The sequence below is a fragment of the Bufo bufo genome, chromosome 6, assembly GCF_905171765.1.
Source record: "Bufo bufo chromosome 6, aBufBuf1.1, whole genome shotgun sequence".
In the NCBI taxonomy this organism is placed as follows: Eukaryota; Metazoa; Chordata; class Amphibia; order Anura; family Bufonidae; genus Bufo; species Bufo bufo.
This window is the reverse complement of record NC_053394.1, coordinates 395,877,644-395,905,488: the sequence shown is the minus strand read 5'-3', so window position 1 is coordinate 395,905,488 and position 27,845 is coordinate 395,877,644. Positions and strand designations below refer to the sequence as shown.

At 46.8% G+C, this 27,845-nt stretch overlaps 1 protein-coding gene across 3 annotated transcripts in view; it reads right to left on the bottom strand.

Annotated features, from left to right (window-relative positions):
* LOC121003535 (gastrula zinc finger protein XlCGF26.1-like) overlaps positions 1-27,845 on the bottom strand; it is a 1,829,815-nt gene that overhangs the window by 1,546,865 nt on the left and 255,105 nt on the right. For all 3 annotated transcript variants that reach the window (XM_040435433.1, XM_040435434.1, XM_040435435.1), the window contains exons 2-3: positions 10,434-10,577; positions 10,120-10,299 (exon numbers count right to left, since the gene is read on the bottom strand). In XM_040435433.1, coding sequence (XP_040291367.1) covers positions 10,120-10,299; positions 10,434-10,505 — 252 coding nt within the window. In that variant the 5' untranslated portion in view covers positions 10,506-10,577. The remainder of the gene's footprint in view (positions 1-10,119; positions 10,300-10,433; positions 10,578-27,845) is intronic.

Below are 27,845 nucleotides of genomic sequence, written 5' to 3'. Positions count from 1 at the left end.
CAACCAGTTGAGTGGCAGAAAAGACCTGCCCAGAAGAGGGGACTGTAACCACCAGCGGAGAGATGACCTCACCGGAGGCGATAGATGGAAGGGATGATCCAGAGACTGCGGCGATTTGTCCCAGGAGGAGAGGATCGCCCGTTGGAGAGGGCGGGAGTGAAACTGCGCAAATGGGATCGCCTCGAAGCAGGCAACCATCTGCCCCAAGACCCGCATGCAGAAGCGGAAGGACGGTCGACGGTGGAGAAGGAGACCCCGAACCGCCCCACGGAGGATCAGACGTTTTTCCGAGGGAAGACGTACTTCCGCCGCTCCCGTGTCTAAAAGCATTCCCAGGAAGACCAGTTGTCTGGAGGGGGGAAGGGAGGACTTGGGGAAGTTGATGACCCAACCGAACCTCGTCAGAGTCTCTAGAGTGAGATCCACGCTGGCAACCGCTTGAGAAAAGGACGGAGCCTTGATGAGGATATCGTCCAAGTACGGTAGCAGAAAAACACCCCTGGAACGGAGTAAGGCCAAAACCGGGGCCAGGACCTTGGTGAACACCCGGGGGGCTGTTGCCAGCCCAAAGGGAAGGGCGACAAACTGGAAGTGGAGGTCCCCCACGGCGAATCGGAGGAAGCGATGGTGACACCGGGCTACCGGAACATGGAGGTAGGCATCCTGTATATCGATGGAAGACATGAAATCTCCCTGCTCCAGGGAAGCCACCGCGGAACGGAGGGACTCCATCCGAAACCGTCGAAGGAGGAGAAAACGGTTGAGCTTTTTGAGGTCCAAAATGGGCCGCACCGAACCTCCCTTTTTGGGAACTACAAAGAGGTTCGAGTAGAACCCTTGGAACCTTTCCTCTAGAGGAACGGGGGTAATCACCCCCCTGTCCAGTAAGGCTTGAACGGCCGCGGAGAACGCAGCCGCGCGTTTCGGGTCCCGTGGCGAGCGGGAGCGAAAGAACCGATCTGGAGGGAAGGATGCAAATTCGATTTTGTATCCGGAGGACACAATTTCGAGGGCCCAGGCGTCGGAGACGTGAGCCAACCAGACGTCCCTGAAAAGGAGGAGCCGGCCCCCCACCCGGGTGGGTGGGGGCGCGCCTTCAGGCAGAGGATTGCTTTGCTACGGGTGTGCGGGCAGCCTGCGGCTTGCGCCAGGAGGGCTGCGCCCGAAAAAACGGCTTCCTATGCTTGTCCTGGGGAGGAGCCGAAGCGGCAGCTGTGGTGGGAGCCCCAGAGGCCCTGCGGGAGGACCGAAAACGAGACGCACCAGGGCGTCCGCGGGGGGCGCCCCTGGCTTGGGGTTGAGGAAGATGGGTGCTTTTACCACCCGTGGCCTCCGAAATAAGTTCGTCTAGGCGGACCCCGAAAAGGCGGGAACCCGCAAACGGTAGCCCCGCCAAGGAACGTTTGGAGGCAGTGTCCGCTTTCCAAACCTTCAGCCAGAGCTCCCTCCTGACGGAAACTGCCAGGGCGGAGGAGCGTGCAATAAGGGCTCCCGCATCAAGGGAGGCCTCACAAACAAAATTCCCGGCCCGAATAATAAGCTGGGCCAAGGAACGTAGGTCCTGGATGGGGACGTCCGAGTCCAACTCCTGTTCCAGCTGCGCACCCCAAGCAGAGATTGCTTTCCCTGCCCAAGCAGAGGCAAAAACCGGTCTGAGAGCAGAACCGGAGGCAGCAAAAATGCCCTTGGAAAGGGTCTCCATGCGACGGTCCTCCGCTGACTGAAGAGAGGACCCGTCAGGAACAGGGATGGCCGTGTTCTTTGACAGCCGGGCCACAGGGGGGTCCACCTTGGGTGGGGAAGACCATGTGGCCACGACATCGGCTGGAAAGGGATAGCAAATGTCCAGCTTCTTGGGGTTGACAAAACGGGCGTCCGGGCGAGCCCAAGCCTTAGACACCACAGAGGAGAAATCAGAGTGGATTGGAAAGACTTTTGAGACCTGCCTGGGTCTGATAAAGGAGACGCTAGCTGCGTCCGAGCTAGGGGGATCATCCTGCACCTTAAAGGTGTCACGAATATCCGAGATGAGTTGACCCATCGCTGAGGCTAGCTTGGACGGCAGGGCCGAGTCCATTTCCAAATCTGAAACCGCCAATTCACCCTCAGAGAGCGAATCCTTTGGAGAGGAGAGGCTCGTCTGGGTGCGCACGCGTGGCGGGGAGAGGGAGGCATCCGAGGAGGAGGCTCGCTCTACTCTAATACGCTTCTGAGAGTGCCTAGCTCGGGAGGGGTCACTAAGAGGGAGTGAACCCGCTGCAGCGGCAGAAGCAGTGGACCCGGAGGGCGCGACAATCAGTGAGGCGTCCTGCGGGGTAGGTGGCCTGTCTATTAGGCGGCCCACGACATGAGTGAGGCTTTCCACGGCCTGGGACAGGGATCTAGCCCAGTCAGGGGGGTCAGAGGCAGCAGGGAGCGACACAGCGGGCGACTGAGGCTGCGGTGGAGCCCTGCATGCAGTACAGTGCGGATCAGACTGCCCCCGGGGAAAGGGTTCCCTACAAGCCGTACAGGCATGGTACCAAGGCTTGGCGGCTGCAGAAGGGTCTGACATGGTGGAACAAGATGTTGCACTTGAAGTGGGAGACCCCAAAGAAAAGGAACGGGGATAACACCCAAGCGACAGTACTGTGGCACGGAGGGGGTTAAAAGTCCTACCAGACCCGGATGATGCAAGCGGCAGCGGTAAGGGGAACAGACTGAGGAGGCTGTGGAGGAGAGGCAGCAGCACCGGCTTCGGATCGCACTGCAGAGAGGATTCCACGCAGCACTGTGCGATGAACCCGGAAGTAGCGGAGCGCATGTAGGAAGCTCCGCCCCCCCTCTGCCGCTCTGAAGCAGAGCCGCGCGCGCGCGCTGCAAAATGATTTTAATCCCCCAAGTGAAGAAGTGCCGGCCATGAAATGGCGCCGTTCACACCATGTAAGCGGCCCCCGCCGCGCCTGCTTCAACCTGCGAATTGGCCGACGGTTTGCTTGCCTGCAGCCGTCCCCTGTAAGGCAGCGTCTCTGTGCCCAGATAAAACTCCCCTCCAACATTGCCCGGTAAGGGGGGGGGGGGCTCGGGAGGGGTGGTGGGAATGGCTGTAGCAGTGTGCATGTAGCAGTGGCCATGGCCATGGGGACGTAGCAGCGGTGGGAGGGAGGGAAAAGGGGAGGCTGGAGCAGCCACTCTCACCATCCGCTGTCTTCACCCTCAATCCGTCCAGCAGGGTCGCCCCTTCAGCTCCTGGCACCGCAGTGGCAGGAAACCGGGGGAGGGACTTGGCGTGCGGGCGACCCTGAGCTGGCGGGACGCAGGGGAGCGAGGCTGCCCTGGTCCACCTTGTCTTCTGTGGGGGAGGCGGCAGTGCGGAATTACCGGCACTGGCGCAACTCAACCCCGGGAGAAACAGAGGGGTCTAATGCGCCTCTGTTATCCCTGTAGGTAGAAAAAAATCGAATTAAAAACAACAAATAACGCAAAAATAAAAATCATAGGAAAAACAACCCTGCATAAGCAGGGGGTGTCTTGCCTCCTTGGACACTAAGCAAAAACTGGCAGTCTCTTCTCCAGGCTGAGGGGTATAGCTGATGGAGGAGGGGCTTACAGCTTTCACTTAGTGTCACGCCTCCTAGGGAGCAGAGCTATACCCATGGTTTCCTGTGTCCCCCAAGGAATATGGGCGAGAAATTAAAACTACCCTAGTCTCACTACTGTGCGTTTAGTACAACACCCTTGGTAGTTTTTATATCAAAACAGCATTAGTGCCAATGTCGAAAGATCCATTAAAACCTGACCATCAATATTGAGCTATCTTTTGGCTCTTTATTGATCGTAGACCCTATGATTGGCACATGAACACGCAAATGCTTGTTCATTGTTCAATCTTGTGCCCTTTCATATGAGCCCTTGTGGGAGTCACGGTCCATCAGCATCATCAGGAATTCATTAATAAATTGTGATTTTAACGTTTAATGATTTCCCGATGACGCTAATATAACCAGTGTGATTACCACAAGGGACACGCAAGGGACATACAGTTTTTAAAGGGGTATTCACATAGACAATGGGGGGAATTTCACTTGAATATGTCCCCATTGTCTGGTAGGTGTGGGTAAACATTGGTAGGACCCGCACCTATATCGAGAACGGAGCGGGGAGCACTGTTGCTGTAGGACCCATTTCCCATGGTATGTCCACCACCAAGCGCTAATCCCCGCCTCTCACATAGAAGTGAATGGAGGGCGGCAGCACAGTGCGACCTCATCCACTTTCTTGGCTTCGTTCTCAATATATGTGAGGGTACCAGCCGTGGGACCCGCACCTATAAGACAATGTAGGTATATCTTAAAGTGGTATGCCCCCATTGTATGAGATGAGAAAACCCCTTTTAAGGCCTCTTGCACACGACTGTATGCCCCAAGAGACATACGGTCCATATGTCCCGTAGTGGCATTGATCGTGCGCACGAGAGCACACAGCATCATAGTGTACAATCATCCTGTGCAAGTTGAGCTGCCCGCGGGGATATAGTCTTGCACTAATAGATCATATGAGTGCGGGACAATAGCCCAGTTTGTGGCACAACATGGTCAGCATCATGATGCTCTGTACTCCTGTACGCACGATCAATGACGATCAGGGACATATGGCCCTCTAATGAACACTATACATCTTTAAGTGCATGTAGTCATGTACAAGAGTCCGAAAGGTGTGGTCCATTATCAAAGCCGGACCAGCTTTGGAACTTCAACAAGATAGCCCTGGAGAAATATAGGAGCATTACAACCCTATAGATCTGAATACATGAAGATGGAACCTAAAGATGCTTTTCCTTCCAAAACGTTTGGCTCCGTTTAGTCAGTTTATTGACGGATCCGTTTGAAATGCCCTTCAAACGGATCCGTCAAACGCTAGTGTGAAAGTAGCCTAAATAAGGTTTCGGATTTATGGGATAAACAGAAAGCGCAGTACTACTCATTTATTGACTTGCAATCAATATATGGTGTACCCTCGAAGCACTTTTTAGCATATCATCAGATCATGAGATTCCTGAAAGAGAGACTCAAAAATACTGTGTCTGAGTTTTCGCTGAATGACTTTGATGGTATACTATCTCCTAGCTATGGCAAACCTTCAATAGCCTCCCTATATCAGAGGGTGAGGGAAACACTCTCCTCAGGCATAGTGGATACTCTCTTTAAGAAGTGGACAGGAGGACCGAGTATTAAAGCAGAAGCCGAAGATATATTGAGGGGATGGGAAAATATACGTAAAGCAGTATCTAGTGAAATATGGAGAGAGACCCACTTTAAATTGATACATAGAGCGATATATGGCTTTGATATCAAAGGAAACAGTACTGTTGCCGTTAGTGAAAGGCTGAACGCCTGCCCTAAATGCTCGCTTTCAGATGCAAACATGTATCATTGCATGTGGGAATGCAGAGACATTGGGGAATTGTGGCAAAGGATAACTAAAGAATTAAATAATAAGTTAAAAACAAACCTATCTATGGATCCGAAAGAGCTGTTGTTACAAGCTACAGGCCCACGGGTTCCCTTGGCAGTACAGGTAGTTCTGCTAGCCACAAAAAGATGTATCCTAACGCATTGGCTGCAGTCAACGATCCCGTCAATTGAAGAAATAACAAAACATACAAAGAAATGCATACTGGCAGATAAATGGGCGGCAGACAGGGAAGGCCAGAAAGCCACAAAAAGATACCAGACAAAATGGCTTACGTTTATACTTGCATTCTTTTCCGGAGTTGACACTAGGGATTTGATATAAACAAGGCATAGGGGCTAGGGTCGCACAATGGTTATATTCGCAAAATAAATTAACTGAAGAGATAGTGATAGCATGAAACATGAGTTTAGGTTTGAAGGATTATACTCTATTAACCCAATTGGGTTACTAATATTTACTGTGGGCTTAGGCACTTAGGGAGGGGGGAAGGCAGGGATTGATGTTTGTTATACCTGAATGATCTGTATTACACGATTGTCTTGATCACATGTGTATGTGTAAACGTATGCAAGTTATGTATTACAGATAATTTTGGAATTTTGTGGAAAATTAATAAAAATATGTTTCAAAAAATAATAATTCATCAACTCCGTAGTTAATTTCATTATGAAGGGTTTACCTGCATTGATTTATACTGCAACTGCACATTATATGCTGTGATATACTCTGCTCATTTGCACAGTAAAGAGACTTTTTGGACTTTCTAGCTAATAATGAGAAGCTACCACAAGGGTTGAAGAAAAGCTTTTTGGAGGGAAAAAGCCAGATGTTGTTTACCACCAAAACCCAGACAGACTGACCTTTTGAATTCCAGATGCTGCTATGTTATTATGTCTGAAAACCTGTTTTTGTCGGAAAAACTGTTGTGTCATTGCCCCTGAGTATCATTGAAGCTCTAAAGCAAGTCTATGAGAGACGGGAGTTGTAACTTTGTATCTGTTTGTGCTGAGTTTCTCCATTCCACCCCTTTTACTAGAAGGTTCTAGTTCATCTAAAAACAGTATATAAGGAGAGCAGTCAGAGCCCCTAATGTCTGCAGTTAGGGATCAGCGCTTAGAAGAGCCTCACACCAGACTGCATGAGAGACCAGAAGAAGACGCTGAGACAGATCACCAAGATAAATAGGAAGGCTGATCAGCACCTTAGTCAGCAACTGGACAGGGAGCAAAAGGGAAGGATTAACTCCATCAGTGCTGCAAGGAAGTTCACTGAGGAGAGTGGGGCAACACCCACAAAGCAGAGCAGGACAGTGGCGGACATGGACTGTCAGCCTAAGGCTTCATGCACAAGGCTGTTGCCCGGCTGTGGCCGTATTGCGGCATCTCTGATGCGGACCCATCTCGGATGCGAACATGTCAAGTTGAATGGGTCTCGATCCGTCCTGGCTGCCTCAAGGACGTTGCCCGTGCATTGGGGACCACAAATTGTGGTCCCCAAAGCACGAAACGGCCACACAGCGACCGTGTGCAATTGGCCTAACACAATTTTCATTATTTTTGGATGTTTTGCATATAAATGAATTGCAAGCACTTGATGTAAATCCACAAAAAGCAAGAATTTAAGGTGAGGACCATGCACTTTGTTTATATAGGAGTGACGGAACTGAGATTAAGAGAGACCTCAGTGTGAACTGTGTTCTAGTCGTAGTAATGACTGTGATGTTTAGGTCGGGGGTAAGGACATTTCTGATGGAAGATCCTCAGGTTTTGATCTGCAGTCACAGATTGGGGACAGTAGCACTGATGCAGTAGTATTATAGTAAGGAATGGAGCCAAGTGTCGTCACTAGGAGATCGGTCAAAATGCAACTGGTCAAAAGGACAAGAGCATGTTCAGAAACGTGGCCAAGAATCAAAGACAGAAGGGAAATAGACTCCTGATATACAATTCAAAAGACAAGGCAGGAGTGTGGTCAGGATGAGAATAAATTACAGTAGTCTGTAGTAATTTAGCTCCATCACCAGGCAGTACATGCCAGGAGGATTCCTCAGGACCATATCCTTTCTAATCATTGAGCTAAATGATTTTTTATATGGAGCTACTTGCAATCCAGAATTTGCTAAAGGGTTAAAATCTGCTGTTGATTCGAGGGCGGAGGCAAAATGTGACATGATTTTTATAAAACAAAACTTGTTGATATCTAGAGAGTGCAGAAGGGACATGCAATTTCCATTTTGATGAGTGTAACGCCGGGAATAACAAGCCGTGAGGTTATCACAATAGAGGAAGTAGCAGAAGTGGAGAAGATCTGCAGATGATGAAATTGTCCAGCACCCAGTTTCAGTCTGTGGCATGTGGGAGGGACATAGAAGCCAGGTTGAAAAAAAAGTTGTTTTGAATACATTTTTTCCACTTTTTTTTTATCATTTGCAAATAACTAAAGGGCTTCTCCAAGATAGGTCATCAATATTAGATCAGTGCAGGGTCAGAGTCCCTGCACCCCGCCAATCAGCTGTCTTAAGAAGCCTCAGGGTTCGCCGAAGCTCCACTGCATGCCGTGGCCTCCTCACAGCTTACCATGCACAGCGCTGTTTTTTTTCGATAGTGGCTGTGCTTGGCATTAGAGCTCAGACCCATTCAACTGATTCAGACTGAGCTGCGCCCATATGACCGATCACCTGTAAGGGCTGTTTCACACGAGCGAGTCCATTGCAGGAATCACGCTCCGTGTGCGAGTGTGATCCTCCGCTCTGGACTTGCAGGAGCGCATCGCATTATCATGATTTCTAATGTTATGTGCCTCTGCTTGACCTTATTTCTACAGAATCATACTGACAGCTTTATGTCACTAGGATTCTGTGGAAAAAAGGCCATGCAGAGACACATAGCATTAGAAATCATGATAATGCCGTGCGCTCCTGCAAGTCCAGAGCAGAGGATCACACTCACACACGGAGCGTGATTCCCGCAATGGACTCGCTCGTGTGAAACAGCCCTAACACTATCACATTTTCATTCATATTTCATTAGAATTTTAACTGAATCTGTGAATTTAATGCTGAAAAAATGAAAGACAGAACCTAAAAATTTTACATAAAATTATAGCATCCAGTGAAGAAGTACAATCTGTGAGTCTTCTCTACTTTACTTAGTGGTTACTACTCACCTGGGCGGTTATCTGTAGGAATGTCCTCTGTACTCTGCTCATCCCCCCTCACATATGTCTCTGTAGGATTAATATTGTTCAGATCTTCACCCGGATTCACAAGCTGCGAAACAAATATTGTAGAAGTCATCAGACGGTTGGAGAAGTCGTGTGGAAGGTTTTATATGACCAGAAAAGATCAGCAATTAAAATGCTGAACAAAAATTACCATAGAACAGGACTTATCTGACCCAAATATCCACAGGTCTCTTTTATGAATCCAATCTGATTGCTTTGTTATTCGAACCAGTTTGCAATGCAGGGAGAGTAGCCCTTATATTCCATCCGTAACATTAAATTGTGCGTATGTATAATATTACATTGTTTGTGCATGTGTTGCCCTTACTAGCCACCCCAGGGCTGTGGGTAGCCTGCATTTCACAGTTTATAGTATAAGGACAGGGGAGAACACAGGAGAGGTGAGAACTGATTATCTATCACCACTAGAACAACCTACTTATCACTGATTATAGTATAAGGACAGGGGCGAACACAGGAGAGGTGAGGACTGATTATCTATTACTACTAGATCTCCCTGCTTATCACTGTCTATAGTATAAGAGACTGGAGAGAACACAGGAGGTGTTAGAACTGATTCTCTATCACCAATAGAACACCCTGCTTATCATTGATTATAGCATAAGGACAAAAGAGATGAGAACTGATTATCAACAACAGAACTTCTTTCTCAGTGAATTGTGCTACTCTGTTTAAAATTCCCAGGCAGGGCAGGTTATAAGAAAGGAGTAGCCTCTTAGATATCTATAGATACATTGTAAGACAGGCAAAAGCTGAAAATTTGGGCACAACTCAATTATGGTTGACAAGTTTTAGTATCACATGGTGCAAGCTGCTCCAAAAATTGTAGTCCAACCCTTGTTGCAACTACAAAAGGTCTGCAGCAGTTCACAGAGAAGGTCAACTTAAAAGTCTCCTTAGGCAGAAAATTGTGAGAAGAACCAGAAAGCTATGATCATTTGTAATCCTTCCATCTCCACCTCACTCATTATGCAACATAAAAGATAATAATGGTGGATAAAACAAAATTGGACACAAGATCTACAAAGCCTCTACAGGTTATAGGGACACATTTCATGAGACTTTATCTCCATCTACCTGATCATCTTGTGGGAGAAGAGGACTGGGACATCTCTCCGGTGTTCTTATCTCTTCGTTTACTGTAGGAAACACATCCAGTGACTGATTTCATTCCTTACATACAAATAATGAGATGACGTGTGTATTCAGTCATGTCTATTACCTGTTGACGTGGGTGTCCGGTGATTGTCCATCATGATGTTCTTGTACTGATCTTTGTGTTCTTCTAAATACTCCCACTCCTCCATGGAGAAATAGATGGTGATATCCTGACACCTTATAGGAACCTGAAAACACAATGATACAGTCATCACCCAGATCCCTTCATAGCAGATAAAGTCCCAGCATTCCCAGCAGTGTTACCTCTCCAGTCAGCAGCTCAGTCATCTTGTTGGCGAGTTCCAGGATCTTCTCTCTATTGATTTCCTCATGTATAAGGGGGTGAGGTGGAGGCCCTGTGATTTGGCTCAGGGTTCTTCCCAATCCTTCTGACACAGGGTCCTGACAGCGCTCACTAGAGGTCTTCTTCACTACTGTGTAGTCCTGGTTATGGAGAGACACAGTAATAAATATCACTCCATACAGTCCAGAGTCCCTCACCTCTCCAGTCATGTCCATCTGTTAGTAACATAGATAAGATGACGTAATGTGAGTGTGACATAATCAGAACCTCTCACCTCTCCAGTAAGGCGGAAGAGGATCTCTAGGGTGAGATTTATTATACTCTCCGCCATCTTGTCCCTGTCCATTCTTGTTGGGTAAATCCAGAGAAGTATCTTATATAGAAGATATCCAGTGAGTGGATACTATATTGTAGGAACCTGAATGGAATGAAGATGAGAATGTAAAATCATAAAGAATCTGATGTAAAATACAATTACTGGAGATAACAGGAGGAGACATTATTATCTCCTTCAAAGTGTAGATGTTATGTTCTCTCTTTCTGTATAAATTGGAACATGAGTTGAATAGCTTAGTCAAGGCCATATCATGTGTGAGGTCAAAGCAACTTCATGGTTATGTCACACCTTCCTATAGCGAATGAAAGAGGTCATTAGTGATGCCAGTATGAACAGCACATGACCGCTATAGACCATCATAGGCCTCAATAATCAGGTGATATACATACTGCCATTGGAGCTCCAACCAATACTGTCCCTGCAGTGATGTAAACAGACTGAAGGAGACCACATGAGCCTCAGTGCTGGAGCAGTGGAGGATTGCACAGGTCCTATGTTATCCGGGAAATTGTAAAACGCTGCAGAATATGTTGACGATACATAAATAAAAATTATTATTACTGTAACGGATCTCCTGACACCTTGACCGGGTACGTCCGTTGATGGATGCTCCCAGTGCCTCCTGAGGACTCCAAGCACTCCACTCGACACCGATACCACCACAGGAACTAGGAACAGCTTTTACAAGAGCTAAGAGTAATAGCCAGGGGAGTATACACGTATAGCAATCCCCACACACATGAGACGAGGCTCTATGTTGAATGTAAAATAGGAACTCCTTTACTGAGGGCTAACCGCCCGTATTTATGCAGGTCCCCATCTGGTGGACACTCCCCTAGGGGACCAGATGGAAGACTGTGACACAGGACAGATATGCAGCAATTCAGAATACACAGACACAATACATCCCCACAATGCATCCTGGTTTCCTCCTCTCTGCCCTGGAGACAACCGAGGAGCAATTCAATTATCTCTCAGGACAAAGTGAAATCGCCAATACACATGTGGGGACAACAGGACAGAAATCACCATTTAAACATACAATGTCACAACCCTTACAGTAAACACAGACATTTAACATATCCCCAGATAGCTTAAGTCTGAGTGCATATTATTAGGTGAATGGCACTCAGACTACACGAATACAATAAAATCGACATGGAGCCAAAGTCTTTAATTTCACTAACAGGCTCCATGGCATAGCTATCTGGGTACCCTCACATAACATACAATACAATTCCAAAGACAGATGGTTCAGTCACACACCTCAAAACCCCACATTTACCCATAATGTATACATCCATGGATAGCTCTGATCTGGGTGAACAAGATATCCAAAAATCACCCAGATCCGAGCAGGGATTCTCGAATTCCATGGAAGTCACATTTGGCCAACCGCAAGCATGGCTTTCCTGCCCAAAACAGTTCCACAGATTTAAGCGGCCGATCTGTCTTCTCCTTCAAAGTTAGTATGGGCCATAATCCTGAGGCAAAAGGCTGGCAAACAGGCCCCTCCAAAACCCAGGTTATTTTCGCCACAATTACTATCTAGACAGACATTGGGTTGGCAGATTTTGTTTTGACAGCTCCTCATGACTAAAGATGAGCGAATTAAAGTTGACAAAGTGGAATTCGATCCGAATTTCAGGAAAAATTTGATTCATCCCGAAGTAAAATTTCCTCGCACTTCGTGGTAACGAATCAAATTTTTTGCGGGATGAGGTGACTGTTTTATTGGTACAATTTTGTGGGACATATGCCTTTTTGATCACTTGGTGTTGCACTTTTTGTGATGTAAGGTAACAAAAGATGAAGCTTACTCTTACCGGTAATTGGATTTTCCGTGTAGCCTTCACAACGGCACTAAGCAGGAGGGTACCCCGCCTCCCAGGGACAGGAAACAACGTAGAGAACAAAGTTTAAAAGCCTCCTCCCCTTTACCTTCTCCAGTAAATACCTAAGAACTCAGAATGATGCTGAAGACAACAAGATTTTTATTTTGGGAGAGAATTTTTTTTCTCCATTCATTAGCACATAACAAACGAAACAGTATCAGGGTGGGGAAAAACCCAGTGCCGTTGTGGAGGCTATACAGAAAATCCAATTACCGGTAAGAGTAATCATCTTTTCCGTACGCCTCCCCAATGGCACTAAGCAGGAGGATTAACAAAGTGATCAGGCTAGGGAGGGACTACTGCAGACAGAACTTTTCATCCGAAGGACAAGTCCCTGTTAGACTGTATGTCCAGCCTACAGTGATTGAAAAAAGTTGATGGACTAGACCAGGTTGCTGCCTGGCAGATTTGAGATAAAGATGCTGAGGCATTTTCTGCCCAAGGAGGTCAATACAGCTCTTGTGGAATGGGCTTTTAATTTAGCTGGTGGAGAGAGTCCTTTTTCTTTATATGCCATGCTGATAGTCATCTTAATCTAGAGGGCGATGGTAGCTTTTGAAGCTGCCTGTCCCTTATTTTGACCTGCGTACTGGACCAGTAAACTATCTGTTTTCCTTATTTCTTTTGTAGAATCTAGATAAGACAGTACACACCTACGCACATCCAAATGATGATTTTGCTTGGGCGCGGGATGTAGGCAGCGAGATTTCCTGTTGACAGTGACATTTCGAGAACACTTTTGGTAAGAAAGAAGGCTCATGTCTTAGCACTATTCTGTCTTACAAAATATTAAGATACAGAGGCCTACAGGACAAGGCCTGAATCTCTCCAATTCTCCTGGCCGAGGTGATGGCTATAAGAAAGGCAGTTTTTAGAGATAGGAGTCTGAGAGAGATTCCGTCAAGAGGCTCAAACGGATGATCCATTAGGACAGAAAGGACCAGGTTAAGATCCCAGGGAGGGATCGTGGATCTATGAACAGGATGCAGTCTACTTGCCCCTTTAATGAACCTCTTGACCAAATCCAACCCGACCAACCTGACCTCCATAAAGGCACTAAGAGCGGCTATCTGGACCTTGATGGTGCTAACTCGGAGTCCTTTGTCAAGACCTTTTTGCAAAAAGTCCAAAATTACCTTAGTATCAGGTGGTAAAGTAGGATTCGAGGAATCCTTGGAAGATTGGAGAAAGGTCTTCCAAGTCCTAAGATAGATGTTGGACGTGACTGGTTTTCTGCTATAAAGAAGAGTGTTGATGACAGCATTTGAAAACCCCTTTGACTTTAGGATGGATCGTTCAAATTCCAGGCAGTGAGCTTTAACTGGTTGATTGTTGGGTGCCAGGCTGGCCCTTGATGCAGAAAATTCGGGATCTGAGGAAGACTCCAGTACCTCTTTCTGGAACGAGTCAGAAGCAGGGGGAACCATGCCCTCTTTGGCCAATATGGGGCAATCAGGATTACGTGAGAGCGCTCTTCTGCAATCTTCATCAGGACTTTGGGTATTAACTGGATTGGTGGGAAGACATATAGAAGACCTGGTGGCCAAGGACCTGAAAGGCATCCACTCTCGTTGGGTTTTCCCTGAATAAGAGGGAATAAAAAATGATCTGTTTGCTTGTTTCTCTGAGATCCACCTTCAAATGTCCCCATTTGCTGCAAATTTTTAAAAAGACTGATCTCTTGAGGCTCCACTCTTCTGGGGATAACCTCATCCAGCTCAGGAAGTCTGCTAGAATGTTCTTTTCTCCTCTTAGATGGACTGAGGAGATTGACTCTGTGTGTCTTGGCCCAGGAAAAAATCCGGGATGCAATCTGGCACAGAGTCCTGCTTCTTGTGCCCCCCCTGTTTGTTTAGATATACAACAGTGGTGCTGTTGTCTGAGAGGATCTTGGCATTCTGGAAGTGAATGACTGGTGAAAATGCCCGTAGAGTGAAAAATACTGCTAGTAGCTCTTTTGCATTTGAGGAAGATCTGGGTCCCATGTTCCCGGTACAAGTTGATCTTTGCAGTAGGCACCCCAACCTGACCCGCTTGCGTCTGTAGTTATGACCACCTGATTTGTGGTCCGCCAAGGAACACCCTGGTTCAGGTTCGACATGTTCAGCCACCAATATAGGGAGCTTTTGACTGTCGGGGAGAGGGTCACAGACCTGTCCAGTGACAGTGAACTTCTGTTCCAATGTTTCAGGAGAAACTCCTGCAGGGGTCTTCCGTGGAACTGAGCCCACTTGACTGCCGGAATTGTTGAAGTCATGAGGCCCAGAATTTTCATGATCCTCCTGAAGGATCCTTTTTTGAGCTGCAGAAAAGCTGAGATCCTTGAAATGAGGTCTTTCTTCTTTGATTCTGGAAGAAAGGAGATCATTTGATGGGAATCCATCTGGATGTCCAAAAATACTTTCTCTGGTGGGTATCAGATCTGACTTCTCTAAATTCAACTTCCAGCCCAGAGATTGGAGGACATTTAGAACGGTCCTCAAATGATCCTGCAGAAGTATCTGAGGATGCTAAAATGAGGAAATCGTCCAGGTATGGGATAAAGACTATCTCCTTCTGATGAAGAAAATTCAATATCTCCTCTATTTTTCTAAATACCCCGGGAGCTGACGCCAGGCCGAAAGGTAGAACCTGAAACTGTAGATGTATAAGGTGATCTTCCAAGAATACTGTGAATCGTAGATATTTCTGATGTTTTCAATAAATTGGTACATGGTAATATGCGTCCGCTAGGTCGAGCGTTACCATGTAGCAAATCTGTGTTAACTAATTGATTGTTGATTTCACCGTCTCCATCTTGAATTTTTTGTATTAGATGAACCTGTTTTTAGATATTTTAGTTTGATAATAGTTCTGAAGGAGCCGTTAGTTTTTTTTTACTAGGAATATTGGGGAGTAGAAGCCTGTGCCTATCTGGTCTTCTGGGACTGGAATAACCGCTTCTTTCTGTAACAAAAAGGAGTATCTGAGATTCTAAGAGATGGTGATCTACTCTTAGGTTCTTGTTTATTACGAACCTCTCTGGAGGTGGGGCAGAAAATTCTAGTTTGTAACCTTGATTGATTATGTCCAGAACCCAAGGGGAGTTTGAGATTCCTTCCCATGCTATGCAGAACTTTTTTAGTCTCCCCCCTACAGGATCCCTGGCATCAAACTTGACTGTTTAGAAGATTTGTCCTGGTTAAAGAGGAATCCTTTACCTCTACCTTTGATGGCTGCCATGAACCTGAGCCATCTTTTTTCCTCTGTTCTTGCCTCCCCCTTTTCTGGTTTCGAAATGACCGTCGCTGTTGGAAGAATTTGGTCTCAGTCGGGAACCCTTTCTTCCTATCGGAAGCTTTTTCTAGAATATCATCCAGGACTGAACCAAAAAGTCTGTCTCCTTCACAGGGGATACCACAAAGTCTATTTTTGAAAGCAGTATCCCCTGTCCAGGATCTTAACCAAACAGACCTCCTTGCCGTATTTGAAAGAGCTGCAGATCTAGCGGATAATTTAACCAGGTCCGCAGAAGCGTTAGCTAAAAAATTAGAAGCTTGTTTCAAAATTGGCAGAGAAGATAAAATGTCTTCTCTAGGGGTGCCTGATACGAAATGTTCCTCCAGCTGCGTTCCTCCAGCCCTACGTCTTCAAATGGCAGGGATGCTTTTTTATTTATTTATTCTGGCTATAGGCGCATTTATCCCAGTGGGCTGAGTCATCCTCATTAAAGAGATATTTCCTTTTAAATACTTTAGATGTACCAGCCCTTTTTTCAGGATCCTTCCATTCTTCAGAAATACGTTTTTTAAGGTTGTCATGGACCGGAAAAACTCTTTTCTTCCTATCTCCTAGACCCTTGAATATCTGATCTTGAACGGACTGGATCCCTTTTGATTAAATATTTAAGGTGGATCTAATCGCCTTTAGTAGAGAGTCCGTTTCTTCTATTGAACACAGGGGTCTGCCTGCTTCATCCTCAGAGGAAGATGCTGACTCAGAAGAATCCATGTCTTCTGCTACCTCCAGGTCCCAATCCATCTGGGTTTCTATATTAGATTTAGAAGTGGAGGGTTATTGGGGTAGGTAGGCTATTTTTGCCTCAACGGCCGAGCTGACTTCTTCTCTAATGATGGTTCTCAGATTATCCACCAAGTTAGGGGCCTCTTCAGACATGATCTTGTCTGTACATTTCTGGCAGATAGGTCTCTTACTGTGACCTGCCAACTGCTTTTTACAAATTGCACATTTCTTTTTCTGCGCAGTTTCCCCACTCCTTCCGGCATCTCTACTCTAAAAGCATAGAAAATAACTCCTAACTAAGGAGAGGGAAATGAGTGAGGAACCTCCACCAGTGAACCAAACAGTGGCACAAGTAAGAAGATAGAAAAAATAATTCTCTCCCAAGAGGAGGCTTACCGGGCTGAGGGCCTTAGGGGTATCGGACGGCTTCTCCACGTGGAGCGACATAGTGAGTGTCTAATCCGGAACGTCAAGATGCTCTGCACGGCGTCCGAATCTCCATATCGCTGCTTAATTAATTCCTAGTCACGTGGTACGGCCGGGAAGTCTCGCGGCATCTGCCGTGACCATGTGACCCGGATCTCGCGAGATTTCGGCCCTCGCGCCATTCGTCCCTTCTGTAGGCCCCGATATAAGCCGTTGCTGCCCGGGGCTGCCCTGAAAGAAGGACTTATGCCGAAGCAAGCGGCGGGAACCATCTCTCGTCCCCGAACTCCGCTGCTCTGCTACAGCCCTTCTGAATGTCAGGGAATACTTACCCAAGGCTGGGCGAAGAAGATAGCAGGGGAACCCGCTAGTTCTCTAACTCATCCCCGAGGGACAGGAAACCCTCCTGCTTAGACAGTTTTTATTTTTTTTTAAATTAGTGTTTATCGGACGAGGTGGATCATGTGATATATTTATAGAGCTGGTCATTACGGATGCGGCAATACCAAATATGTATATTTTATTTTATTTTCTCTATTTTTACCTTTTTTTTTTATTACTTAATTGGGGAATATTTTTTGTTTTTACATGTGAAACTTTTTTTTATTTTTTATTTTACACTTTGCGTCCCCCATTAAGTCATTCAAGACCTCTGGGGGATATTTACCTTTACTTTTTTTTTCACTATTGATTTCTCCTGTAACTGGGGCTGACATAGTAGGTCCAGTTACAGAGGAAATACAGCCCCCAGAGAGGCTGTTCAGAAGAATACAGCGCTGTATAGCCTCAGTGCAGGGCTGATCAAGGTCTGTAGAAGACCTGACAGCTCCTGCACTCTCCCGGCCCCAGCGGTCACATGACCACAGGGCCGGGACAGGAAGCGCATTGCTCTTCCTGATCTGTATACACAGTGCTCGTTCAGAGCTGTGTACACAGCGATCTAGAAGGCAGGGACACCGAGGAACAGTCCCTGCCTTCTCTCTGGGTTGCCCTGCCGTCACTGACAGCTGGCTCCCTGTTCGACAGCTGCACGATTAGCGTGCAGCTGCCATCTCTGAAAAGACGTTCTAAAATGTCCGATCAGAGATAAACAACTGCCCATAGGATGTTTATATCCTATGGGCGGATGTGAAGTGGTTAAAGCTGACCTACAACAGTGAAGAAAAATGGCTGGGTTGTTATGGAAACCTGGTGTAAAACTGTGTGTATGTGGAGACTAAGGACCTGCAAGCTTCTATTGGCTGATAAGGGACATGTGACCGTGTGTATGGCAGTTGGGATATGAAGAGAAAGACCTGCAGGCTTCAATTGGCTAATGTAGCTCACGTGATGTGCATTTTTTTTGCATTTTTTGGGAATATCTCAGGAATGGTACATCCTAGAGAGCCGTCTAAAACCTTCCCGGACACCTGATGTACCTGTGTGCCAAATTTCGCGATTGTAAATGCGACGGTGCAGATTCCTTTACCACAGGGCTTGACAAATTTCCTTGGAATCTAGGAGCCAGCTAAAAAAGTTAGGAGCCAGGCAGAGCCGCGTCATAAAATCTATATTGCGATATAATTTTAAGCATGTATATCGCAATATATTGTTTTCTATATTTGGGGGGGGGGGGTGTTTAAACTTTTTTTTTTTTTTTACTTTTTTTAATAACTATTAGCCTCCTTAAGGGCCTTGTCATATTCACCCTAATAGAGCTCTATTAGGGTGAATAGGACTTTACACTCTCCCTGCTGTCCTGTGCTTTGTGCACACAACAGCAGGGAGATGACCATGGCAGCCAGCCTCTGATCAGCCCCCCTCCAGCCTCTGATCAGCCCCCCTCCAGCCTCTGATCAGCCCCCCTCCAGCCTCCCTCTTATCAGCCCCCCTCCAGCCTCCCTCTTATCAGCCCCCCTCCAGCCTCCCTCTTATCAGCCCCTCCAGCCTCCCTCTTATCAGCCCCTCCAGCCTCCCTCTTATCAGCCCCTCCAGCCTCCCTCTTATACGCCCCTCCCATCAGCCCCCTCTGGTAACAAACCCACCCCGCCTCCCTCCCCAGTATTAATCATTGGTGGCAGTGGCCACAGGGTCCCCCTCCTCCTCCTCCCCCCATCATTGGTGGCAGTGGCCACAGGGTCCCCCTCCTCCTCCCCCCATCATTGGTGGCAGTGGGCAGTTCCGATCGGAGTCCCAGCAGTGTAATGCTGGGGCTCCGATCGGTTACCATGGCAGCCAGGACGCTACTGAAGTCCTGGCTGCGATGGTATGTTAGTGAGCAGCATTATATTCACGTGCGCCGTGATCGCCGGGAGCTCCTTCTTCTCATAGGTCTGTGCGGCGCATTGCTAATGCTATAAGCATAGCAATGAGCCGCACAGACAGAAAAAAGAGCGACCGGCGATCACGGCGCACGTGAGTATAATGCTGCTCACTAACATACCATCGCAGCCAGGACTTCAGTAGCGTGACTCCTGGCTGCCATGGTAACCGATCGGAGCCCCAGCATTACACTGCTGGGACTCCGATCGGAACTGCCCACTGCCACCAATGCAGAGAGTCGAGACTGAAGAACCCGGCCCCCGACCTCTGACAGGACGCTGTGATCCGCGCGAATAACCCCTCAACTGAGGGGTTAATCGCGCGGATCACAGCGTGCAGTCATAGGGGCCGGGATATGGCCATTCATTGGTGGCGCAGTGGCCACAGTCCCTCCCCTCCTCCTCCTACCCTGTTCTTAGTGGCCAGCGGCAGCCGCGCACAGTGGGGAGGGAGGTACTCCTCTCCTTCTCCACTGTGCCGACTCAGGAAACCATGGTGCGCGCCGAGAGCGCATCTTTGAAAACGGGCTGACAAATACCCAAGCGCCAGGACCAAATTCCTGGTCGCCATGGCGACCTGGCGCCCGGGATTTGTCGAGCCCTGCTTTAGCAGACATACATACACCACTAAGTCATATACACACGCATACATACACACACACACACACACACACATTATATATATATATATATATATATATACACATACACACTAGGGCTGCACGATAAATCGAAAAAATAATCGAATCGCGATAATCGGCAAATGCGATATGGCGATTTGGCCGACCCGAAAATGTCGCGATTATATATAAAGGGGCCCCGCGCACATAACTGGCTTTGTGTGTAAAGTATTTTACTAGTGTGTGAAAATCTCTCTCCTATTGATAACATGGCCGCCTCTGTACTCACTTTCACAATAATTGCACTGCAGCGAACGGCAGCGAGCGGGCCGGCCGGCGCGTGACTGACGTCACTTAGTAACGCTCCTGCTTCCTGAAGTGGGAGGAGCGTTACTAAGTGACGTCAGTCACGCGCCGGCCGGCCAGCTCGCTCCCGCTCGCTTCAGTGCATTCATAGTGACAGTGAGTACAGAGGCGGCCATGTTATCAATAGGAGAGAGCTTGTTTTACACACTAGTAAAATACTTTACACACAAAGCCAGTTATGTGCTCAGATTAGGACACATGAGGGGACACTTAGGGCCATGAGGGGGGCCAGCATAAGATGCTATATGTCTTATGCTGGCCCCCCCCTCATGGCCCTGTGTGTCATAGCACACATCCCCCACATAATATCGCATCGCATATCGTTATCGCAATTTTTAGGGCCCTAATCGCAATCGCACAAAATTCCCATATCGTGCAGCCCTAATACATACACATACACACACACACACACACACATATAATAGCTGAAGGACCCGGATTCGCTCGGTATATCTAATCTATTTCATTTAATGTTTGTGTGCGTCGTTAAAAGATATCAACACTATCCACTATAACAGTGACATCTACAGCACCCGACCCCCAAAACAGTGACCTCCACAGCAGCCCACCCCCTTAACTTTGACTTTTACAGCAGCCTTCCCCTTTAACAGTGACTTTCACAGAATACCACCCCCTTGACAGTGACCTCCACAGGGGCCCGCCCCCTTAACAGTGGCCTTTACTGGATCGGGGGCGTGTCCTTTTGAACAGCTCACTCTAAGACAGAAGCATTGTACTGTCTGAGTGTGACCTGCAGGGAGAAAGTCACCCTCCCTCCCACCTCTGCAGCTGACAAGTAGATTTTTACCTTAATTTTTACCTCTGGGCACCTTACTGGCTCATTTACAAATCAAATAAACTGGATTTTCAGAGGATAAAAACATCTATTGCTGGAACAAAGGCAAATCTTGAAATAAGGTACTAAGTGCTATTAGGCCACGGCTTTACTTCAATAGCAATTATCCTGGTGACAGATTTCCTTTAAAGCTCTCCTACAGCAGTGAAGGTAAATGGCTGGGTTGTTATGGAAACCTGGAGTAAAACTGTATGTGGAGGCTGGAGGACCTGCGAGCTTCTATTGGCTGATAAGGGTCATGTGACCGAGCTTCTATTGGCTAATGAATATCTCAGGAACGGTACGTTCTAGAGAGCGGAGTCTAAAACCTTCCCGGACACCTGATGTACCTGTGTGCCAAATTTTGTGATTGTAAATGTGACGGTACGGATTCCTTTAGCGGACATACAGACACACACACTCAGCTTTATATATTAGAAGATCTATCCATTCCTCCTCGATTCTGGGGTGATATCACGTTCTGATACAACCAGTTTTTGTACTTGCGGTCTGGGGTGAAGAAACGACGCTCCTTGGGCTTCAGAAAAAATAAATAAATAAGATACTAGAGGTGACAAAGGCCGAGAACAGAAAACCCGAAAAGGGTTAGCCGCCGAGGCCACCATTCATTCACTTCTCTACACACTTTTAGGATGGTCAAATTCTTTTACACTTAATTTGATGCCTCAATCAGTGGTTGCGGAGTTGGTGTGAAATAGCGGCCGGATACTACACACTTTAAGGTGAAAATGCCATAATCTGTGACTGGGCCACTGTATAGGTGACTCATGCGATTCCCACCCTCATTACTCTGCTACTGTGTTGATTCCTCATGCAATTCCCAACCTCACCACTTGGTCATGGGGGCACTACTTTTTTCAGCGTGTAACAGAACAGGTTCTGTAGAAGGGTGTCTATGTGGAATCAGCCCCACTGTGTAAAAGAAGTGCGCTCTTTTACGCTATGGTAGGATCTTGGGCCGCTGCACGGTTCTTCATGCCTGGAGCCAACATTGACCTGTAAGGCTGAGTTCACACTTGCACAAGGCATAGACAAAAATATAACGTGATAACAAAGAGTCCCAAAAATCTTACACATAGAATCACCTAAACATACTTCTAATAGGACACAAAACCACTGTTTATTGAAATCTTTAAAATATACCAGATAAGGCTACTTTCACACTACCGTTCAGAGCGGGTCCGTCTGCATTATAGTTAAAAAAAAATCTAAGTGTGAAAGTAGCCTGAACGGATCCGTCCAGACTTTACATTGAAAGTCAATGGGGGACGGATCCGTTTGAAGATTGAGCCATATTGTGTCATCTTCAAGCGCCCCCCATATAACCGTGACCTCTACAGCGCCCCCCATATAACCGTGACCTCCACAGCGCCCCCCATATAACCGTGACCTCCACAGCGCCCCCCATATAACCGTGACCTCCACAGCGCCCCCCATATAACCGTGACCTCCACAGCGCCCCCCATATAACCGTGACCTCCACAGCGCCCCCCATATAACCGTGACCTCCACAGCGCCCCCCATATAACCGTGACCTCCACAGCGCCCCCCCATATAACCGTGACCTCCACAGCGCCCCCCCCATATAACAGTGACATCACTATACACCCTCTGTATATCACCAGTGTGAGATCAGTGCCCGAATCCATTTCAGTCTTTAAAGAGGACCTTTCACTAGAATAGAAAATCTAAACTAACTATACAGACGTGTACAGCGGCGCCCAGGGATCCCCCTGCACTTACTGTTATCCCTGGGCGCCGCTCCGTTCTCCCGGTATAGCCTCCGGTATAGTCATAGTTAGGCTCCACCCAGGGGAACCTGACGCCGTCTCATTCTCCCATGCTGTAGCGCTGGCCAATCGCAGCGCTCAGCTCATAGCCTCAGAGGCTTTTTTTTCTCTCGGGCTATGAGCTGAGCGCTGCGATTGGCCAGCGCTACAGCCTGGGAGAAAGAGACGCCGGCAGGTTCCCCTGGGTGGAGCCTAACTATGAAGATACCGGAGCCTATACCGGGAGAACGGAGCGGCGACCGGGGATAACAGTAAGTGCAGGGGGATCCCTGGGCGCCGCTCTACACGTCTGTATAGTTAGTTTAGATGTTTTATTCTAGTGAAAGGTCCTCTTTAAATCACACATTTCTGCCCATTTTGTGCCCGTCATTTGTATTTTAATGCCGCTTGCATCTGATTTCCCCTCGGGACACTCACTGCAACCTTTTTATTACTGGTGATAATGCAGTGTCCTGAAACACGCACGAGCTCACGCATCGCGAGATTACGGCGATCTAACTGTGAGCAAGGAGGAGATTCGGAAGACGCAGGCGGTGCTGGGCTCCAAGAAGGTTCGTACAGCCCCTTGGGCTCCTTACCAGGGTCATTTACATATCTCTAAAATCATTTTTTTAAACACAATAAAAGCAGACAGCGCTATAGGACAGGTATATTGCGGACATGCTAGTGGCGATCTAGCCGTGCATGTCCGCAGCTCCATAAGCTAAAACGAGGTGACAGAGTCCCTTTAACCCCTTAAGGACCGGGCTCATTTTCACCTTAAGGACCAGGCTCATTTTCACCTTAAGGACCAGGCCATTTTTTGCAAATCTGACCAGTGTCACTTTAAGTGCTCATAACTTTAAAACGCTTTGACTTACCCAGGCCGTTCTGAGATTGTTTTTTCGTCACATATTGTACTTCATGACACTGCTAAAATTGGGTCAAAAAAGTTAATTTTTTTGCATAAAAAAATACAATTTTTACCGTAAATTTTGAAAAATTAGCAAATTTCAAATTTTCAGTTTCTCTACCTCTGTAATACATAGTAATACCCCCAAAAATTGTGATGACTTTACATTCCCCATATGTCTACTTCATGCTTGAATTGTTTTGGGAATGATATTTTATTTTTTGGGGATGTTACAAGGCTTAGAAGTTTAGAAGCAAATTTTGAAATTTTCAGAAATCTTCAAAATCCCACTTTTTATGGACCAGTTCAGGTTTGAAGTCATATTGTGAGGCTTAGATAATAGAAACCTCCCAAAAATGACCCCATTCTAGAAACTACACCCCTCAAGGTATTCAAAACTGTTTTTTCAAACTTTGTTAACCCTTTAGGTGTTCCACAAGAGTTAATGGCAGATGGAGAAACAATTTTGAAATTTATATTTTTTGGAAAATTTTCCAATATAATCAATTTTTTCCAGGAGTAAAACAAGGGTTAACTGCCAAACAACACTCAAAATGGGTTGCCCTGATTCTGTAGTTTGCAAAAACACCCCATATGTGGTCGTAAACTACTGTTTGGCCGAACGGTAGCACATAGAAGGAGGGGAACACCATATGGGTTTTGGAAGGCAGATTTGGTAGGACTGGTTTTGTTTATACCATGTCCCATTTGAAGCCCCCTGTTGCACCCCTAGAATAGAAATTTCAAAAAAGTGACTCCATCTAAGAAAGTACACCCCTCAAGGTATTCAAAACTGGGTTTACAAACTTTGTTAACCCTTTAGGTGTTCCACAAGAGTTAATGGCAGATGGAGAAACAATTTTGAAATTTCTATTTTTTGGAAAATTTTCCAATATAATCAATTTTTTCCAGGAGTAAAACAAGGGATAACTGCCAAACAACACTCAAAATGGGTTGCCCTGATTCTGTAGTTTGCAAAAACACCCCATATGTGGTCGTAAACTACTGTTTGGCCGAACGGTAGCACATAGAAGGAGGGGAACACCATATGGGTTTTGGAAGGCAGATTTGGCAGGACTGGTTTTGTTTATACCATGTCCCATTTGAAGCCCCCTGTTGCACCCCTAGAATAGAAATTTCAAAAAAGTGACTCCATCTAAGAAAGTACACCCCTCAAGGTATTCAAAACTGGGTTTACAAACTTTGTTAACCCTTTAGGTGTTCCACAAGAGTTAATGGCAGATGGAGAAACAATTTTGAAATTTCTATTTTTTGGAAAATTTTCCAATATAATCAATTTTTTCCAGGAGTAAAACAAGGGTTAACTGCCAAACAACACTCAAAATGGGTTGCCCTGATTCTGTAGTTTGCAAAAACACCCCATATGTGGTCGTAAACTACTGTTTGGCCGACCGGTAGCACATAGAAGGAGGGGAACACCATATGGGTTTTGGAAGGCAGATTTGGCAGGACTGGTTTTGTTTATACCATGTCCCATTTGAAGCCCCCTGTTGCACCCCTAGAATAGAAATTTCAAAAAAGTGACTCCATCTAAGAAAGTACACCCCTCAAGGTATTCAAAACTGGGTTTACAAACTTTGTTAACCCTTTAGGTGTTCCACAAGAGTTAATGGCAGATGGAGAAACAATTTTAAAATTTCTATTTTTTGGAAAATTTTCCAATATAATCAATTTTTTCCAGGAGTAAAACAAGGGTTAACTGCCAAACAACACTCAAAATGGGTTGCCCTGATTCTGTAGTTTGCAAAAACACCCCATATGTGGTCGTAAACTACTATTTGGCTAAACGGCAGGACATAGAAGAAGGGGAACGTCATTTTTGGAAGGCAGATTTTGCTGGACTGGTTTATTGACACCATGTACCCTTTCAAGCCCCCTGATGCACCCCTAGAGTAGAAACTCCATAAAAGTGACCCCATCTAGGAAACTACGGGATAAGGTGGTTGTTGTTTTGGGACTATTTTTGGGGTAAATTTGATTTTTGGTTGCTCTATATTAGTCTTTTTTGAGGCAATGTAACAAAAAAATGTAATTCTAAAATTGTTTCTACATTCACTATTTGGTTTTGTGGAACACCTAAAGGGTTAACATAGTTTGTAAAGTAACTTTTGAATACCTTGAGGGGTGTAGTTTCTTAGATGGGGTCACTTTTTTGGAGTTTCTAGTCTAGGCTACATCAGGGGGGGCTTCTAATGGGACATGGTGTCAAAAAAAAACTGTCCATCAAAATCTGCCTTCCAGAAACCATATGGAGTTCCCTTCGTTCTATGCCCTGCCGTGCGGCTATATAACCATTTACGACCACATATGGGGTGTTTCTGCAAACTACAGAATCGGGGCAATAAATATTTAGTTTTGTTTGGCTGTTAACCCTTGCTTTATTACCGGCAAAATGGATTCAAATTGAAATTTTGCCCAAAAATTGGTGTTTTGGCACAGTTTTTATTTTATATTTTTAACACCGTTCATCCGAGGCGTTTGGTCAAAAGTTATTTTTATAGCGACGACTTTTACGCACGCGACGATGCCCAATATGTATGGCTCTCAGACTTTGGAGACACTAAGCAGGCATCCTAAAACTGCGGCCCTCCAGATATTGTAAAACTACAATTCCCACCATGCCCTGCTGATGGCTGTAGGTTGTCTGGGCATGCTGGGAGTTATAGTTTTACAACATCTGGAGGGCCGCAGTTTGAGGATGCCTGCTCTAAAACTAATATTTTTTGGGGAAAGAAAAATTGTTTCCGTGTCTCCAAAGTCTGAGAGCCATAGTGTTTTATGTTCTCTAGTGGACTGTTGAGGATTATAAAAATTTAGTACTCCATGGAAGTGTGATACTCCCTGAAGCAATTGATAATGCAGAGGCCCGGATGATCGGGGCAAGTGTCACATTGAGTAGTGGTGTCCTTCCGTATCCCCCTCTTGTGACACACTCTGCACTTTTTTTGGGTTCGTCCCTTCTTTCCAGTATGGGGGACCACACCTGGAAAGTGTTGGCCAGGGACGATCCGGGCGCCTCCAATTCCCGAGGTACTCCGGCCTGCTCTTTCCCGGTCCGAAAAGATCAGGTCTTTGAGGACTGCCTCATAGAACTGGAGGAATGTCCCTGTGCTGCCAGCGCTTCGGGATAGTACAAAAGAGTTGTACATGGCAACCTGTACCAAGTAGACCACAACTTTTTTGTACCATGCCCGGGTTTTGCGCATGGCGTTATATGGCGTGAGGACTTGATCAGAGAGATCAACTCCTCCCATATACCGATTGTAGTCGACGATACAATCGGGCTTGAGGACCGTTGCCGCGGTACCTCGCACAGGGACAGGGGTGGTGCCGTTACCGTGGATTGTGGACAGCATAAGGACATCCCTCTTGTCCTTATACCTGACCAGCAACAGGTTTCCACTGGTAAGGGCACGGGTCTCACCCCTGGGGATAGGTACCTGGAGGGGGTAGGCAGGGAGGCCGCGTTGATTTTTCCGCACGGTCCCACAAGCGAACGTGGATCTGGCGGCAAGGGACCTGAACAAGGGAATGCTGGTATAAAAGTTATCCACGTACAAGTGGTAACCATTATCCAGCAGTGGGTACATAAGGTCCCACACGAGTTTCCCGCTAACACCCAGAGTGGGGGGACATTCTGGGGGTTCAATACGGGAATCTCGCCCCTCGTACACACGAAATTTGTAAGTGTACCCTGAGGCACTCTCACAAATTTTGTATAGCTTCACGCCATACCTCGCCCGCTTTGTGGGAATGTATTGGCGGAAACTGAGTCTCCCCTTGAACGCAACGAGAGACTCATCAACCGCGACCTCCCTTCCAGGTACGTAGGCCTGCTGAAATGTGGCCCCAAAGTGATCGATGACCGGCCGTATCTTATACAGCCGGTCATAGGCAGGATCACTTCGGGGGGGACATGCTGCATTATCGGAATAATGCAGACATTTCCGGATGGCCTCAAACCGGTGACGTATCATGACCATACTGTACAGTGGGGTCTGGTATAGGACGTCCCCACTCCAGTATTGCCTGACACTGGGTTTTTGGACTAGACCCATATGCAGCACGAGGCCCCAAAATGTCCTCATTTCGGCTGCACTGACCGGCGTCCAGCCACCGGGTCTAGCCAAAACTGAGCCTGGGTTTTGAGCGACGAACTGTTGGGCGTACAGATTCGTCTG